Source organism: Sus scrofa, chromosome 14 (assembly GCF_000003025.6).
Source record: "Sus scrofa isolate TJ Tabasco breed Duroc chromosome 14, Sscrofa11.1, whole genome shotgun sequence".
In the NCBI taxonomy this organism is placed as follows: Eukaryota; Metazoa; Chordata; class Mammalia; order Artiodactyla; family Suidae; genus Sus; species Sus scrofa.
In genome coordinates this window covers 113,761,028-113,780,281 of record NC_010456.5, presented here as the reverse complement: position 1 = coordinate 113,780,281, position 19,254 = coordinate 113,761,028, and the positions used below count along the sequence as shown (strand labels likewise).

General features: G+C 46.3%; 1 protein-coding gene across 5 annotated transcripts in view; it reads right to left on the bottom strand.

The window, feature by feature from the left end:
- WBP1L (WW domain binding protein 1 like) overlaps nucleotides 1-19,254 on the bottom strand; it is a 62,807-nt gene that overhangs the window by 20,283 nt on the left and 23,270 nt on the right. For 2 of the 5 annotated variants that reach the window (XR_002338749.1, XM_005657452.3), the window contains exon 1: nucleotides 15,282-18,459. The exons of 2 other annotated variants lie outside the window; for them this stretch is intronic. Coding sequence is in view for 2 of the 3 variants with exons in the window: in XM_005657452.3 (XP_005657509.1) it covers nucleotides 15,282-15,308 (27 nt within the window). In the remaining variant the exon portion in view is untranslated. Of the gene's footprint in view, nucleotides 1-14,030; nucleotides 15,240-15,281; nucleotides 18,460-19,254 lie in introns of those variants that run through there. One more of the 5 variants, XM_021073473.1, reaches the window with a different exon arrangement.

Genomic DNA, 19,254 nt, shown 5'->3' with positions numbered 1-19,254 from the left:
GGGGAGTTCTCTGGCGGTGCAGCAGATTAAGGATCTGGCATTGTCACTCCTGTGGCTCTGGTTACTGCTGCAGTGTGGGTTTGGATCCCTGGCCTGGGAACTTCTGCATGCCAGGGGTGTCACCAAAATAAATAAATAAATAAATAAAAGTAAGTAGGGAAGTTAGGTAAGCAGGGTAAGATCAGATTTGCATTTTAAAGATACTTCTTCCTGGCAATGTTTTCATTTGCACAAACTCCTGGCCAAAAAAATGCTAGAAACAGGGACCTCGTCATAAGGGACTTTGGGTGAATAACATATGCTCTTAGGCTAAGGTCTTTCACGTCGGAATGGCTGTGACAATGACCATCAAGATCCTCATTTGTGGAGTTCCCGCTGTGGTGTAACGGGATTGGCGGCGTCTTGGGAGCGCTGAGATGCAGGTTCGACCCCTGACCTGGCACAGTGGGTTAAGGATCCAGTGTTGCCGCAGCTATGGCGTAGGCGGCAATTGCGGTTTGGATCTGATCCCTGGCCTGGGAACTCCATATACCGTGGGGTGGCCAAAAAAAAAAAAAAAAAAGAAAGAAAAAAAAGATCCTCATCTGTTACAGGTGTGCCTTCAGCTCTGATACCACAGTAACCAGATCCAAGAAATAAGGCACAAATGGTGACCAAACCAAAAGCACTGGCATGAAGAAGCAGCAAGCAAGACCAGGGTTACTCTGGAAAGAACATTTTTTACAGTGGAAAAGGATAAAAAGCATGCCATTTGCACATATGCAAAAAATTATCTCATCTCTTTGGTGGCAGCATAAACTATGGGACTAACATCATTTTCCTTAAGAGTTTCCATGTCTTAGAGTTGCTATTCTTAGCTGAGCCACTGTAAAGATCAATTTAATCAGCGTAAGAACTTGCGAAGTGCCAGCATAAAAAGAGACACTGGGCAGTAATGGTTCCCCAGAGATGGTTTTAATTTGCCAATTTATGGGGCTGGAAAACCCTGCTAGCAACTGGCAACAGCATCTTCATGACCTTAGGAAAGCACTGAAGTTTTAAAGTTTAAAAGTGAAAAATAAGAAAACAAATCCTTTACAGGATGCTAAAGCACAGACGCTAAATCTCTTGGATATGAATGAATATGGAGCAGTATCTCTGGCCTTCTGGACAAGGAAAAGGAATGGTTCCTAATAAAAACATCCATTTGGCATTCTCTTATGGCACAGCGAGTTAAGGATCTGGCGTTATCAATGCAGGGGCTTGGGTTGCTGCCGTGGCACAGGTTTGATCCCTGGCCCATGGGCATGGCCAAAAAACAAAGATCTGTTTCTACAAATCAAATAACAAATCTGTATTCATATCCTTTCCCCATGTGCCAGGCACTGTGCTGGATGTTAAAGCTACAACGCTGAGCAAAAGATTCTAGGGGAAAAGATCCTGCTGCTAGCAATAGAGCTGGGTAGGTAACTTTAAAAATATAATTATATTCTTTTAATTATGCAGCTGAGCTTGCAAGAAAGCAAGGAAGAGCCCCAGGGGCCAAAAGTGTTGGGGGTGAAGAACTAGAAACTCCAGTGGTAAATGAGATCAGGCCTTTCCAGCCCTGGAAAGAAGAGCTGTTTATTTTCTTGGGTCCACTTAAAACAGAGACTCAGAACCCCAATATAAGGTGAAGACTCTCAAAGAGAAGAGAGTAGACTAGAAAAAAAATCAGCCCATTGGCACACAGCCACAATAAGGAAGGTCTGTATTGAGAGGGTTAAAGTATCTTCTCTAATAATCTGTAACCATAAGCCTTTCCACAAGCTAATTTGAGATCTGAATTGCACTACTACATGGTCTGAGAATCCCCAAACCAAAAATACAACACAAAAAGTAGTCCCATGGGAGGTCTCTTGTGGCGTAGTGCGTTAAGGATCCAACATCGTCGCTGCTGTGGCTCTGGTTGCTGCCATGGCCTGGGTTGATCCCTGGTCTGGGAATTTCCACATGCCAGGGGTGTGGCCAAAAGAAAAAACCAAACCAAAACAAAAAGGAGTCCCAGACTGGGACATCTGGCAGAAGAACTCTAAAACTCTAAAGAGACCTTCCCTCAATCAGGGCATGAAGATGTCCACAACTAAAGATCTGCTGAAGATGAGCTCACACAAAATACAAACTTATGCCAAAATAATCCATCGCAAACAAGATTTGGGGAATTCAACAAATACCAGGATAAGACTCTCCCAAAAAAACGTAATAAAATGATCAGATAAACTGTAAAACAAATGGGATGTTTCAAATGATTAAAACCAAAAAGAGGAGTTCCCATCATGGCACAGCGAAAATGAATCCGACTAGGAACCATGAGGTTGCAGGTTCGGTCCCTGGCCTTGCTCAGTGGGTTAAGGATCCAGTGTTGCCGTGAGCTGTGGTGTAGGTGACAGGCTCAGCTCGGATCTGGCATTGCTGTGGCTGCGGCACAGGCCGGCAGCTGTAGCTCCAATTACACCCCTACCCTAGGAACCTCCATATGCTGCAGGTGCAGCCCTAAAAAGACAAAAGACACATGCACACACACAAAAGCCAAAAAGAAAAATGAAAAACATGAGAAGAGAACATACTGAAAAAGAAAAAGTGACTAAACAGATTTGGGGGAAAAAAAAATAAAACTTACAGAAAAAGTTATTAAAATTAAAAGCTCAACAGATAGGTTACACAGAGACAGGACCAAGTTAAAAAGAAAATCAGTGAACTGGAAAACATATCTGAGAAAATTACCCAGCAAACAGATTCTACCAATTGAGAGAAATATGGAAATGGAAAACGAGAAGCTTAAGAAGGAAAGAAGAAAATGGAAGAGAGGCAATATTTAGAGACAACTGAAAAATTATCAGAACTAATTAAAGATAGGAATTTTCAGACAGTAATAAACTCACACCTGGGCACACTGTCAGAAACAAAACAACAAAGACAAAAAGAACTTAAATACACTCTGGTAGGGGAAGGCTGAAAATTAACAAGTAAAGTTAGAATTTAAAGTAATAGTAAGCTTCATAAGGAAACTAAAATGGGACAACAGAACAAAGGGCTTTAGATGGGCAGTGAAGAAAGGTCTGAGGGCAGGGGGTGATGTCTGAGTTGAGTTCTGAATGAATGATGAGAAGAGACAGCTTAAGCAGCTCTTCAGGAAGAGTATTCCAGGCAGAGGGAGTATCAAGGGCATGCAAAGACACCAAGGCAGGCCTGAACTTGGTGGCTAGTGTGGCTGAGTAGTGAATCTCCAGAAGAGCAGTGTGAAAAGAAGAGCTGGGCGTTCAGAAAGAGGCCAGACCTCAAATGTCTTATAAAATAGGCAAGCAACTTTAACTTAGAATCAGCTATTTTTGTTCTATCCTAGATAGAATCTTTAAATTCTGAAAATGCAATACTTTCAGGTCTAGGTCCTTAGAAAAAGATTTGTAGGTGGTCACAAAATACACTCTTTCAAAGTTTTGTGGATTTACCTCTGTTTTTACAACAAGAAAGTTAAAATCACTCTTCCACTAATACCAATAGTTTTAAGGCTGTTTGAAGCACTGAAGGAAATAAGCAGAACTGTTCAAGGGTACACATTTTGAATTGGGTGGGAAGATATTCAAGAGGAGTTGGGAATAAAGGAAAGTAAGCTCCAGCAGAAGAATGATTCGGTAGGCGTCCTGGCCTATGGTTTCCTAGGCTTTCCTCTAATCTCCCATTCTTTGATGGTAGGGATTGCCACCTTCTATTTTTGTATCCTTCACAATAAATACTATACTATATAGCAGGCTTTACTAGCTAAAGGAGCTCAGTTTCTTCCTTTCTGACAAAGGGCAAGCCATTTGCTAACAAGTGAACCAAGACTGCTTTGTATGCACCAGGATACTAGAAATGAATTTTTATGCTGTTTGGTTGAGCTCAGTAATTTTCCAAAAGGACAATTAGCCAGAGCATGTTCCCCCTTACCAAGCCAATAAAGCGCATCTGATAAGATTCAGCCTTATCCTTCAGTTTTGACGTATGCTTTACTCCTTAAGGGCTCTAGACTCCAGCTCGCTGGGCTCAGGAACACCCCATCTCCCAGGTGTAAAGTACTTTAGAGGGTAAAGCCAAAGCCTGGAGCTAGTGACACATCAGAGAAAAGCTGAGAACCAAGGCGGGCAGCTGCTGCTTCAAGGGTTGGCTACAGTGTGTGCTGCTGAAGAGGAGTCCCTGGCACCCCTGCTGCAGCAGGGACATAGGCCTTTTACTTCAACCTGTCAGGGTCTCCTGGAACAATTCTCTCTGGGGACTCCTGAAGAATGACATTCCAAGAATCTGAGGAAGGGCAACAGAGTGAATCAGAACAAACCAGCATATCTCACAATGAGTGAATTATTTACCCTAAAGTGGCAATGAACATATCTGGACAACAAAAGCAAGAAAACAGAGATGCAAAGTGTGGTACATAGGCCTCCAAAGTGTGGTACATAGGCCTCCAAACACCTGGGATATTTTTAAGAATGCAGATTGAGAACCTCTGGGGGCAGAAACCGAAGATTGGCCTTGTAAAACCCACTCCTCTGATTACACTCACATATATTCAAGTTTGAGGACCACTGCCCTAGATTTATAATAAATATACAATATACACAGTTCGTGCCCTCTAAGAGTGGAATAGTCTAATATTCTCTTTCTAGAATCCTGAACACATCCTAACACAGTTAGCCCTAAGGCTTGCCACTTAGATCAAAGCACATAAAATTATTTACACTCTCTCTGCCTCATTCCATTAAAAAAAAAAAAAAAAAAAACACACAAACAACAGATCATAAACATATTTTTTTAAAATCGGACATGTTAGTTAGGTTCTATCCACACCAGTACTGCTACCGCCAAAGCCGCACTGCAACTGGATCCTCATTAAAGAGCCCCCAAACAGAGCAGCCAGCAAAGAAATTAAAACCCATTTCCTGTGTTGCCATTAGGAACCTGAATAACAAACTCAGAAAAAAGCCACTTGACCCTGGTAGGAAAATCCCAGAGCAAAGATCGGAAGTTGCAACATATCCCATGGTTTTACTGAAGGCTACTTGTCAATGTCCTAGTGCGTGCAGGCCTGCAGGGTCTGGCTGGCTGCAGTGACTTGCACATGGGGTCAACCTGCCTCTTTCACCCCAGGACACTTAGAAGGAAAAGCAGTTCTGCCTCGAGGAATCCCAGCAGTCCCTCATCACTGGCCTCTCCTGCCACAGAACAAATGCACTGAGAAGTACAGTATCTTCGGTGAGGGATGGTGCCAAGAGCTGAGGGATAGAACAGCAAGTGGCACTCAGGCGAAGCTGGAGGGCAGTTCTGCTATTGCGTCTCCACAGTTGGTTCTGTGAGGGTAAGGCCCTTCCTTCGCACTACCTATATCACTGCCTATGCTGCTTGAAAAGCATGGATTGCAAACCACTGGCCCTCAGGCCACAGTGGGCCCACTAATGATTTCTACGCCCATGCAGTACCTTTGCTTTACGATTTTTTTTTTTTCTTTTTTTTTTCGGCCATTTCTTGGGCCGCTCCCACGGCATATGGAGGTTCCCAGGCTAGGGGTCCAATCGGTACCACAGCCACCGGCCTACACCAGAGCCACAGCAATGTGGGATCCGAGCCGTGTCTTTGACCTATACCACAGCTCACAGCAATGCCGGATCCTTAACACACTGAGCGCAGCCAGGGACTGAACCCGAAACTTCATTGTTTCTAGTCGGATTCATTAACCACTGAGACATGATGGGAACTCCTTTTTTTGCTTTTAGGGCTGCATCCACAGCATATGGAAGTTCACAGGCTAGGGGTCAAATTAGAGCTACAGCTGCTGGCCTACGCCAGAGCCACAGCAACGCAGGATCCTTAACCCACTGAGTGAGGCCAGGGATCGAACCCACAACTTCATGGTTCCTAGTCGGATTTGTTTCTGCTGCGCCATGACAGGAACTCTGAAAACAGCTCTGAACCAATAAAATAATCATTACTCTCTACTCTGAGGTTCCAGCAACACCTTACACACTCCACAGAAAACAGGCCCCTGGACAAAGAGGAGGACCCCTCTTAACTGAATGAGGAGAATACCTCTAGCAAATCAGGAAAACCTCTGGCCACAACATTCAGGAAATGCGACAGAGAACCAAGGTCTGCCCAGTGCCTGCATTTATCAAATATTTGGCTGGGCATTTTTATCTCAGTTATATATTCCTCTCTTTTTAGAGGAAATCAAGAAACTGAAGTTCAGAGTGATCACAGAACTAGAACACGTTTCCTGGATCCAAAGCCCGAATTTTAATGAAAAGAACTGAATCGCTAAGGAGTTATCCTAAACCTTCAGGCTAGATGCTGACAGGCACAAAAAAATGACAGATAAGATAATGGACTTTGCCTTTGAGGAACTTTGTAATTACTAAATGGTTAGGTTAAAAAAAAAAGTTTATGTTTCAGTTCTGATAGATGAAAACTTTCCTGAAATATTCAGGTTCATTTTGTGCTATAATAAGTATAATCTAATCAATACAATTAATTCTTTCTGAAAAATATCTGTCTACTTATTTATTTAGTGGCTGTACCCACAGTATGTGGAAGTTCTTCCAGCCAGGGATCAAACTCACACCACAGCAGCGACCCAAGCTGCTGCAGTGACAATGCTAGGTCCTTAACCTGCTGTGCCACAAGGGAACTCACATATTTATTTATTTATTTTAAGGGCCGCACCTGCACATGGAAGTTCCAGGCTAGAGGGTGAATCAGAGATGCAGCTGTGGGCCTACTCCACAGCCTCGCCAGATCTGAGCTGCAACGGAGACCCACACTATTTCTTGAAGCAACACCAGGTTCTTAACCCACTGAGAGGAGTAAGGGATCAAACCCGCATCCTCTTGGATACTAGTTGGGTTCCTTACCACTGAGCCACAACGGGAACAACTCCCACTCTTTTTTAAAAAATTTATAATGTTGCAAAGCCTCAGGGACATAATTTGGAGCAAGGATGGTATGTACACACATATATAATCAGTTTATATAACATACATTTATATAAGACTCTTGAGCTCTTCAAACTTCTTTAAGAGTCAGCCTCACATTTGAGCCAACCAGCCAGCACCCTACAAGTGCTGATCCCCCTCAGCACTTGTACTACCACCTTCAACTTACAGATAAGGAACTGACACTTAGCCTAAGGCTGGAGATGACAGAATCAGGACTGTCAAATCCCTGGTCTTCTGACTTTTGGTTCAGTATTCTTTCTACGACTGGGTTCTAGTTCATCGAAGTCTTGGTTATATCTTGAAAATGGCTTTTTTTTTTTTTTTTTGTCTTTGTCTTTTTGTCTTTTCCAGGGCTGCACCAGAGGCATATGGAGGTTCCCAGGCTAGGGGGTCTAATCGGAACTACAGCCACCGGCCTATACCAGAGCCTCAGCAATGTGGGATCCGAGCCCCATCTGTAACCTACACCACAGCTCACAGCAACGCCGGATCCTTAACCCACTGAGCGCGGCCAGGGATTGAACCCGAAACTTCATTGTTTCTAGTCAGATTCATTAACCACATCCTTAACCCACTGAGCGCGGCCAGGGATTGAACCCGAAACTTCATTGTTTCTAGTCAGATTCATTAACCACTGAGACATGATGGAAACTCCTTTTTTTGCTTTTTTTTTTTTTTTTTTTTTTTTTGTCTTTTTTGTTGTTGTTGTTGTTGCTATTTCTTGGGCCGCTCCTGCGGCATATGGAGGTTCCCAGGCTAGGGGTCCAATCGGAGCTGCAGCCACCGGCCTATGCCAGAGCCACAGCAACGTGGGATCCGAGCCGCGTCTGCAACCTACACCACAGCTCCCGGCAACGCCGGATCGTTAACCCACTGAGCAAGGGCAGGGACCAAACCCGCAACCTCATGGTTCCTAGTCGGATTCGTTAACCACTGCGCCACGACGGGAACTCCCCTTTTTTTGCTTTTTAGGGCTGCACCCACAGCATATGGAAGTTCCCAGGCTAGGGGTCAAATTGGAGCTACAGCTGCTGGCCTACGCCACAGCCACAGCAACGCAGGATCCTTAACCCACCGAGTGAGGCCAGGGATCGAACCCACAACCTCACGGTTCCTAGTCGGATTCGTTTCTGCTGCACCATGACAGGAACTCAGAAAACGGCTCTTGAACCAATAAAATAATCACTTCTTTAGCCAGACAGAGGTAGAGTTTTCAAAGGGAGCTGAAATATTGAAGATCCAAGTTAACTTGTTACTGATGTGTTTTGAAAGAGATTCACCAGTTTCGCCGGACAGTTTTGAAAAGCAAAATTCTAAACTTAACCTTGTTTTTTCTCAGCAGTTCCATCCCACTGCAGCAGGCTTTTGTTGGGAGCGAAAGAAATAGCAATGGGGCTCGTCTTGTGTGCCTGTCTGTCGAGAGACCAGTGCCAGAGATTTACTGCCAGTAAAAAGTTCAACACTGTTCAAGGAAACCATTTACTTCTATCTCGGACAAAGAGTTCCATTAAAAATGGTCTCCCTGCAAACAGATAAGAGATTCAAAAAAATCTTCAGAATCCAGAGGCTCTCTCCCTAAAGACCCTGAAGAACGCCAAAGAACGTTCTGAATTTTAAGACCTAACTCCTAAAGATTAAGAGATACCAGATGATTCAGAAGAGAGGGAATTTAGGATCCCTCTTTTCTATATGTTATCAGAAATAGATTACAATAAACCTAAGCTACAGCAATAGGCACCTGGCTTGAAATGTGGCCTTATTAAAACAACTATAGCCTGATTGTTCTGTGAGCTATATAAAGTTATTTGGGCACTTCTGAGATCCTACTCTTCTGAGGGGTGGTTATCCATGTTTTTCAAATAAAATGTCAGTTCCAAAAGGGCCTGAACTTACCTACTGGCTATAAAAAATTAACTCTATACCTGTCCTTGACGAGGCATAGTTCCTGCTGATTAGGGACAAGATGTTAAGATTCTAAATCTCTGGGCAGATAACTAATGCATATTGCTCAGAATGCAGTAGGAAAAAGTATACCTATTCTGCCCCCCGCCCCTTTTTTGGCCAAGATCCAAGTGGAAACAGGCTCTTAACCCATTGCACTGGGCCAGGGATTGAACTCATACCTCAGCAGCAACCGGAGCTGCTGCAGACAATGCCAGATCCTTAACCATCTGTGCCACAGTGGGAACTCCCATACATTCTATTTTTTCTGCAGCCTGTGCCAGACTCTCCTGGGCTCCAGAGGAGTGAGAGGTCACAGGTATCCACACCACTGCCTGGTGAGTAACCAGGGATGTCCAAATCCTGGAAGATAACCACAGGATAAGCTGGGTTTTTTTTTCTTTCTTTCTTTTAGGGCCGCACCTGAGGCATATGGAGGTTCCGAGGCTAGGGGTCAATTCAGAACTGTAGCAGCTGGCCTATACCACAGCCACAGCAACGCAGGATCTGAGCCGGGTCTGTGATCTACACCACAGCTCAACGTCAGATCCCCGACCCACCGAGCAAGACCAGGGATCAAACCCGCATCCTCAAGGATTCTAGTCAGATTTGTTTCTGCTGCACCACATTAGGAACAGGCTGGGATTTGAAACCAAGAATGAGACCATGTGTCACAGTTCAGTGGAAGCTCCTGAGAACATGTGGGTTAAGTAGGAGAACCAAACAATAAATAATATTCTGGCCTCCCTGATGCAATGCCCAAGGGAACTACGCAACACAACCCCGGCAAACCATATGCCACCTGCAAGAAAAGTCACTGTGTCACATTCTACCTGGCTGTCCTCAAAGCCTGTCTCTGTCTCTCCTGAGACGTATGCAGCTTTCTGCCACTGCCCTCCTCTTTTAGTTAAAAGACCAGGATAGGTAGGTCAAGAAAGTGACCTAGGACTACGCCACCATTTTTGACAACAGATGCCTCTTGCAAGATCCAGGTCCAAATCCAAGTATAGCTGAGCCCTGCCCAGACCAGCAACGGCTACAGAGAGGGGCACAGAAATGGCTTAAGCAGGCCAAAGTGCAGGGCTTGTTTCAACTCACTGTCCCTACAAATTAGCAACAAACAGACTCAAGAAGGGCCAGAGAGGAACTGGTATGCTAGGGAGTCAGGGCAGGGGAAAGAATTTTATAGCACAGCTTTGTTGTGTTTCGTTTTTAAAGTAACCTCAAATTATTGTTTTCCTGGACTAAAATTTACCTCTTCAAGGAAAGGGGTGGAAGGGGGTGGATCAAACTCATGGGATATTACTGGAGGAAGTGAATGTTTTCTTTGGCTCCATTCTGGATAAAAGTTTCAAAATCAGCAGATACAGTCTTCTTTTCCACTAACTTACTGTCCAGTCCGCTGCTTTCTCTTTGCTTTGATAACAGAAATGTGATGAAAAACAAGCACATTCCTCTAAAAAAGCAGCTTCTTGCAACAGAGATGGTTGGGGGTTTCAAAAGTCACCCGAGAGGGCTTGGATATGAACCACCCTTTCTCGCTGTTACATGACAGTAAGCAAACTGGCAGTTTTCACACGTATCTACAAATCAATTCCAATGAGAATTTTAGCTTCCACCTCTGGTAGAACAAACAAGTGTCACCGTGGTGTTTGCTGCGTTATTATACACAGCCAGTTCCCTTCCAGGCAGGGTCTTGTTTAACACCTGTCCTGACCTTGGTAGAGAGGTTAACTAAACACACACCAGAGGGTAATGGCGACTGGAAGAGCAGGTACCACACCAGGGGCAACACTGAGGAGACCTGGCCTCCAGAGCCACATGTAGCTTTGTGATCTCAAGCGGATAACCCTTTGGGTTTCGGTTGCCTCATAGGAGAAAGGAGGTAAGAACTCCCACCTCGTGGGTGGCTGTCATGATGAAATAACAGACATGTCAAGTCAATGTTGGTTGATATTCAGCAGTGTAGGAGTTAAGTTAGAAGTTGGCAAATTGCCTCTGGCCTCTCCCTAGTCATGGCTCCCTCCTTGCAGCTCCAGGTTGGCTTCCACTGCAGCTCTTTCAGTGCTGTCCTTGGGAGCCCCGAAGATCTCCTTCTGCGTCCAGCGAGCATGCTGGTTACCCTGTCGCATTCAGCATCAGGCTGAGAGCAGGGGCCTGCGGGTGCCAGCTGCCCCTTTCAGGAATACAAACAGCCCTCTAGGCCAGCAGCTGCCCCCTGTGCCTCCACCCATGACATTCCAACACGGGCGAGGGCACAATGACCTAGAAGGATCCCAATTCGCTGGGGATTATTCATTTCTAGCATCAGGGATTATCTCACATCATCGATGAGGACAATCTGGAGGACAATGCTCCCCACCGAGAAAAGCAACATTCCAGGGTGCAGGGTCTTAATTTCCATCTTGACGGATCTAGCCTGCATCATCGAATAGCACTTGCCATCAAGGGGTCCTTCCACTCACCTACAGTGCAGCAGCTGGACTGTGGAAAAGATCACCTGCGAAAGCCAACTTTTCACACCTCTGACCTGCAGCACTCTGTTCCTAATGTCACTCACCGCCACCTGCGCGCTTGTGCTACGTCCCCTGTCTGACTGTGAGGCCAGAGAGAGAGTTTCTACCTTTCTCTCCACATCACGCTTTGAGTAGAACAGGTGTGCGATAACTTCAGATGGAGATGCTGGTCATGAGAAGTCTCCAGCATTATAAAACCAATACCTTCTGAATTAAACATGAAATAGAATCGTTCAAATCAACAGACCAAGAACATTCTGTTGCAATCTTGTTCTCTGAAAATCAGGAATCCATCTGTTAGGTATACATGATGGACTTCCTCTTAAGCAGAAAACTCATTTTCTGATCTCGCCAGGTAATAAAGGGATGGCCTGCTCACCTGCGTGTTGGATCTAAAATTCGGCACTTGTTGCCATGGCCAGAGAGCTTGGCAGGGGACTCTCCTTTTTTTTTTTTTTTTTTAACTTTTTAATTACTCAATGAATGTATTACATTTGCAGTTGTACAATCTCTCTTTTGAACTTAGGTGCTCTAGGAACAAAAAAGACTAGTCACTAGTTGACACTGTAGCTTCCAGGAAACTGTCTTAATTGTCCCTGAAGTGCGAGAACTAATACAGCCTAAGGGCTATCTGTCCTTTACAGACACTGAATTCAGACCATACTCATTATTAGATGGAAGGCTCTTCGTGTTTTCCTCCTCTTCTGTGTCTAAAGGACACTAATACTTGGTGAACCAAGGTCTTTGTCTTGTCTCAGCCATACTTAATACCAGGACTCACAGATGACAGTTTTCCTTCTCATCCACAGGAGAAAACAAAAACACTCCCAACCTGATCTGTCTCGAATGTTCTTTCCCTAGCTCGTATGTCTGGTAAACTCCTACTCATCCTTCAAGACTCGGATCAGATAACACCTTCTCAGGAAAGCCTTCCATTGCCCACCCCCCTCCCCCAGCCTGACTGAGACATTTTCCTGCTCTCTGTTATCCTAGGCCCCGAGGGGGGCAGGGGGCCATCTCTGTCGCAGGGTTACCCATTCTCATGTAATTTTTTCCGAACTACGAAAGTGCAGGGGGTGGTGGAGAGGTCTCTCAAGGTGTAGCCTTGGGTACGAACCACCTGGGGACCTTAATAGAAATGCATATTCCTGGGCCCTGGTTCCACACCTGCTGAATCTACATGTTAATAAGACACTACTCCCAGGTGATTTTTATGCATTTGAGAACTATTGCATCAGAGTGTGAACTCCCGGGGAAAAGGCTTGTGCTTTATTTATCCTTTGTGCCAGGTTTGCATTCCTTGTGTTCAAAATCTCCATGCAGCGGCATTACTCAGTAGATGCTTCAGGCATGAGACTCTTCCACAGAGTGAAATGCAAATGGGCACTCGGAGACAAGCAGTGTCTTATTTGGCACCTGGGCCACCTGGAAAGAACCTTCTGAAAATATGTCCCAACTGCAACAATGCAGTAATCCAACCCCACTCTCGCAGACACTGGGCAATACACTGCTGGTAGTGAGAAAAACTCCAGGCTTTAGAATCAAAAGGCCTAGGTTTTAAAAAAAACCACACTCCACAAATGACCAGCTCCTTAACTAGCTGAGCAACCCTGGACAAGTGGCTTAACCTCTATAAGTCTCAGCATGTACCTCTGAAGAAACAGCATCATGCCACCACATAAAACTGGGCTGTTCTGTGGATTGAGAGGGAAATGATATTTAAAAGCACACATATATGATGTATGATAAAGATTATACAGCATATACGTTGTGTCATTTTTTTAGAAACAGAAGTATCACCAAGTAATCTTTAGAAGGCTGGCTTTTACAGAGCTCCAAGAACATAGTTACACTGTCAGACACAGAAATGCTAGAAATATACAAAATTATGTAACCAAAAATACGCAAGGGTTTTTATAGGCAAAGTTTGAGCCGCAGAAGCCTAGGGCAGAAAGGGCCTTCGAGAGGCCCTCTGGGCCAGCTCTCTACCAGGAACCCATCCAGATTTAAGAACAAAGGTCCTCTGAGATGTTCCCCACAACCAACCCAGTCCTTCACTCCACCCCCGCTGCATCCCCTCTCTTAACTGAGTGGAGGTTCCTGGACACGATCCCACTTCTTTGTGATACCTCAATACTTGAGGTTAACAGTAAATGGTATGGACACAGTGAGTGACGGCCTCCTCAGTCTCAGTCAAAGCACAAGGACAGTGACCAAATCCTAAGGCGAGAGCTCCTGCCCACTATGCCCTTCACCTCTGTAAAGAAACCCAGTCTTCTGGCTTCCCGGTCCCCTGCATCCTTTAGCCTCACACCCTTTAGCAGATACAAATAATAGTTCCGTTTTTACTCAAGGCCTAGACTCAGCCATCCAAGGTGCTAAAGTCTGAAACACATTCTTTTGTGCAATCTTCCCACTAACTTGTCCAGCGGGCTTTATTATGTCCACTCTGAAGATGAGGTTCAGCGCAACGAAGCAGCCTTCTGAGCCGCTGGTGGGGTGCCAGAACATGAAGGCAGGTCTTTCTGGCTCGCCAGCCCTGCTCTTTCCACTGTATCAGGCACTTTGCAGCCGCTCTCCCCGCCCCCCTCACCTGCTGACAAAGCATGGAATGCTTCATCCATCCTATTTTCAACGCTGCTCATAATCTTCACTGGGGCTCCCTCTGCCATGAGCTAAAAGGGCAGCCTTTCCTGGGGACAGAGGAGGTGCTCAAATAAGGCTCCCCCCCCGCCCCCCCCCATCCCCCGGCCTCTGGGTTGCCTCAAAGGGACACTGAAGAAGCAGTAACGGAGGAGTGCGGCGCTTTTCAGAGAAGCTGACTTTGAAAAGAATTTCACGCAACCCAGGGGAGAATGGCTCCCCCAGCACTTTTCTACCGTGAGGTTAAACCAGCGCTCCCTGGCCGCGACTCGCGACTCTCGACTCTCGAAGGCTTCTGGTTTGAGCACCTCTGTGGCGTTTCCTCACCCAGGAACGGGCAGTAGAGGGTGTGCGTCTGTCCCCACCCCCTCTTACAGCACGGCTGGTTACAGTTACACATTCCGACACAGACATGCCTCTCGGACCAAAGAGGGGGCGGGGGTGGCCCCGCTCCCAGAAGCCCTGGAACAAATAGTTGGCAACAGCTGTGTTCGCGGAAGACCGCAGTTGGTCACTCGCTACTGTTTTCTCCTTCCGCCCTCTGGGTTACCGGCTGCAACTCTGTGCCCCTCCGGCAAAGCAATCAAGGCTCTGCCACAGGAGTCTGCTGGCTCTGAGCGACCGGTCAGGGAGGCCAAAATGTGGTCGGCGCCCCCCCCATCCCTCTGAGGCAGGCAGGCTGCCCCTCGGCCACGCAGCCTTGACCGCATGCTTAAAAGGAGAAAGCCTGCCTCTGGGAGCCCTTCGCTTTGAAAGAGGGCCCCCCCGCCCCAACTCTGCATCTCTCCAGAACCAGAGCACTGTGAAGAAAGCTCTGCTAACTAGCCAGAGCAAAATGGAGAAGGAATCAAAGCGGTTTTGATCAAGATCCCTCTCTGCCTCGCCCCCTCCCTGGCCTCACCGCTCAACTGTTTCCTCCGCACAGCTTTTGGCAACGGTTTTACGGTGTCTCATGGAAAATCCGAACGCACGGCCCCAGAGACCGCGGGGAGGTAGGCGATTAAGGATACGGTGGTGCTGGAAGTAAGGAGCAACGAGCAAGCAGGAAGGGCAGGCTGGAAAATTCTGTATGGGAGCCGGCCTGTTGTCAGTGAGAGACATTTTCTAAAAGGTTTCCTCCACCCAAAGCAGCAGCACGATGAATAAGCTCCCACCCCTCTTCCCTTCCCGAACCCGAGCCACGGACCACCAGTTCAATTACCTGTCTAAGACCCAAAAGGAAAGGCATCCTGCAAGAGCATCGTCCACACTAACGTTGGGAACAAAGGGCTTTTTAAAAGTTACGGTCTTGGAAAGAGCACGAGCCCTGGTGGGCCTGGTGCTCAGCAGTCCCGATTAACCCGCCTTCCTTAGCAAAGAAGAGAAAGTAAACAGAGTCCTGGGCCCAAGCAGGCACTCTCCCTCCTGCTCTCCTCGCTGCTCCCCCCCCCACCGCCTGGCTCCGACCCACCCCCACCTTCTCGTGACATATCTCAGACGCAGCAAAGCTGAAGCTGTCTGCCAAGGGGGAAATGACATCAGTTCAGGCACGGCAGAAAAAACTCCAGACAGCTGCTGTGGAATACTGAGAAGGATGTGCTGCAAACCTACGCCGCCAGCCCTGGACCCACCTAGGGCTGGAGCCTGCAACGCCCGCTTCCCATCAGCTCCCCTCAGCTCTGAGCAGCCTGGGCTGTACATAAATCAGGTCTCTAAGGCTGAAAAGAGCTATGTTTCTCTGAATAATGACCGGATTCTAATAGCTCCCAAGGTATTGTCTCTCTTCCTTGGGAAAGAAAATGAAGCCCAGTGGCTGTCAGTTTCAGAGAAACTTTTTCACCCCCACCCCTGCCAGAGCTGCTGCGCAATAAATAACAGTGCACTATGGCTGTTCCCACTTTCTCTAGAAATGGATGCAATTCAAAAAGAGGGCTTGGAGGGGCACCTTTTCCCCAGTTAAGGTAGGACATGCTACCTTGGCTGCTGACCTCTCGAGCCCTCGCTCCGACAGGAGAGTTTATATTTCATAAACAAACCCAGCATGTACAGGTGCCAACATCTTTCCTCACTTGTCTTACAAAAGGTACAACAAGTCCCACCACAGCCTCCAAGTTGCCAGTGAAGCAGATGGTCTATATTTAAACCCAACCCCTGCTTCTGAAAAGTTCACCACCTTAGATTTGTCCTAAGCTCAGTTTATGGAGAAAATGGCTCTCTAACAGCAAGCTTTTGCAAAAGAAGCAAAGGCCCTGGGGTTGGCGTCCTCATCTGACTTTTCCCAGTCAGTGGTGTAAGCCAGCTCTCATCTGGCCACCCTTCCCGAAACAGCAGGTGTCAGCCACTCTCTCCAGCCCCGAACCCTCTACTAAAGACAACACTAGCAACAGTCTGTGCCTGGATTTGGACTTGAAGTAATGACTCTCAAAGGAGCGTAGTCTTCAGAGGAACTTTATAAGCCCAAAGTTACTTTCTAATAACTTCTGAGGCTGCAAATTAATTCTATTTCCATCACTCAAAGCAAGTACGTCTCATCTTTTTTATTTTCTGCAGCAATTTTCTTTCAGTGATATTTATTGAGAGCCCCCGTGGGACTGGCACTGTGCTGGGCAGACCCAGGTAAATCAGAAATGACTCTTGCAAATTAGTATCTTTCACCTGCACCAAGGACAATAAGCAGCATATAATACCGACAGCGAGGTGAGTTGCCAAAAGTACTTTTCAATCATTTGAGAATCTGGCCAGACACACAATGTCTCCCACTGACGGTCAAGGTCACATCGACTTTCCCGACAAGGAAATGAATGAGCCCAGCCAGCTGGGCCATTTCCTGGAAGTACACACACACACACCACAGCCTCATTGCTCTGGAGAAAAGAGGGGTGAAGTGGCTTCTGCTGCTGCAGGTGTTTGGATCGGGGAGCCATTCTTCAGCAAATATGTATTCTCAAGATGTGGTTGTCCTGTCTATTCCATGCCTTGCTACCACCCTCACACACAGGCCAAACTGCCAGACAGGCAGGCCTGGACACAGAGGCACAGCCCCCACCGTCCCCAGCTCTCAGAAGAGGGAAGATGCTGCTTTCAAGGCCCTCCTTTCCTTTCCTGGGTTCCCCTGGCAACCGCCGACCACCTATCACACTGGAGGAAAGGGCATCCTCAGTCCCTCCTGGGCTTCTCTAGTCTGAACCTACCTAACAAGAAAGAGGGACACCTGCAGCTCTACAGAAGGAGAACATGGCATAAACGTACTTATTCATTCATTCATTCCACACCTACTGAACACCCATAGTGTGCCAGGCACCAGTGATACTGCCATGAGCAAAACAGACAAGAACCCGTGCTCTAATGCACTAAGCCAACAGTCCACCTTTCTACTCATTAGCCGCCATCTGTGAATAAGTGGAACTGCAACAAAATTATTAGAAATTGAAAAGTAATCTTGTGAAAGTTCAATCTGAAGTATCAAAATTGCATCCTCGGCGTCCCCATTTCCTTGGAACCTAATGAACCATCCTTTTATGGATGCTCCTCAAGACAAGTGTTTCTGATCACCATTTGTCTACTTTTATCTTCTCACAAGATTATAAATTCCTGTATGGAAGGCAGCATTAAACCCCAAACATTACACCAAGCACATCATTATACGCCAACCAAGTGATGGCTGAGAATGGCTTCTTTCTCACTGATCTCCTTGTGCCCCCTCGTCCCTGACCAACCCTCATTGAGCACAAAGATTTGGGGGATGGGGAGAAAAAGAAGCTGAGTTGGCAAATGCAGGCATTCCCAGGAAGATGTGTTCACTTTTTTGCCATGCCTGACAAATAGCACCACAACCCCGGGACAAAGTAGTCACTTTTGGGATTTAAGAGGCAAGATGATAATTAGCAATTTCTGCTAGTCTGGAGAAAAAAGGGTTCTTTTATGTAAGTGGCCCAGGCTCATACGTGGTGGACCAAAGCTAAGTCAAATCCTTCCTCAAATCATTTTAGTCATCTGCTTGACAATGCAGAATTTAGCTCAATGTTGAATTCATCAACTTTAAAAAAAAAAAAAAAGGAAGAGTCACACTAAGCCAGAATTAAGCAAGATTATGCTGTCAAAATGTTGCCATTTTAACAACTGTTCATGGCCCCAAGCAGTGTCTGAGACATCATTCCACTGACCCAGGCCCCTCCTTCCCAGTTCACAGAACCCACAAAGACAGTAATGCTGAAATCCTTTGGATTCTGATTAACTTATTACTTAAGAAGACATACTGCAAGAGCATATATGTTCATGGCTCATGGAATTCATTCCTTCACTCTAGCAGATTTAAGAATCTCTTGGCAACGTTTTTTTTCTAGGCAGCCTCTGAATTTAAAATCTTTAAATTCTGGAGTTCCCGTCGTGGTGCAGTGGTTAACGAATCCGACTAGGAACCATGAGGTTGCGGGTTCGGTCCCTGCCCCTGCTCAGTGGTTAACGATCCGGCGTTGCCGTGAGCTGTGGTGTAGGTTGCAGACGCGGCTCGGATCCCACGTTGCTGTGGCTCTGGTGTAGGCCGGAGGTCCGCAGCTCCGATTCAACCCCTAGCCTGGGAACCTCCATATGCTGCGGGAGCGGCCCAAGAAATAGCAAAAAGACAAAAATTTTTAAAAAAATAATAATAATAATAAAATCTTTAAATTCTAGGACAGAGGCAGGGACAGTTAATTGTTCAGGACTGACAATGAGCCAGCCTCTGTGTTAGGAACGCCATTTAACCAACATGTTAATATGACAATAATCCCAAGACGTAGGTATTATTATTGTTATTGTTCAGCTGCAGAAACTGAGGCATGTGGAGACCTTGTCCAAGGTCACACAGCTGCCAGTGGAAGAGCAAGGACTGGAAGTCTCTGATTCCAAAGACTCTTTCCTTTATAGTAATATAGGCGTCATGACATGAGACCAGAACTTACCAATAGGCAAAAACTAGAATTGAGGGCCAGGTAAATGTTGAGGAGACATGCAAGTCCCTGGTCAGTGCTCCAGAACCCTGTTCCTAAGACTGTCACTTACACTGGACCTGACGGTGGTGTTCCCATGTGTAGCATCAGAGTCCTCAGGCTCCAGGACCCCCATTCTGACTCAGGATGATTGGGAAAGTCCTAAAGCTCTCATGTGACCCCAACACACAACTGGTCCCCACACAAGGAACAAGTTGGCGTGGAAGA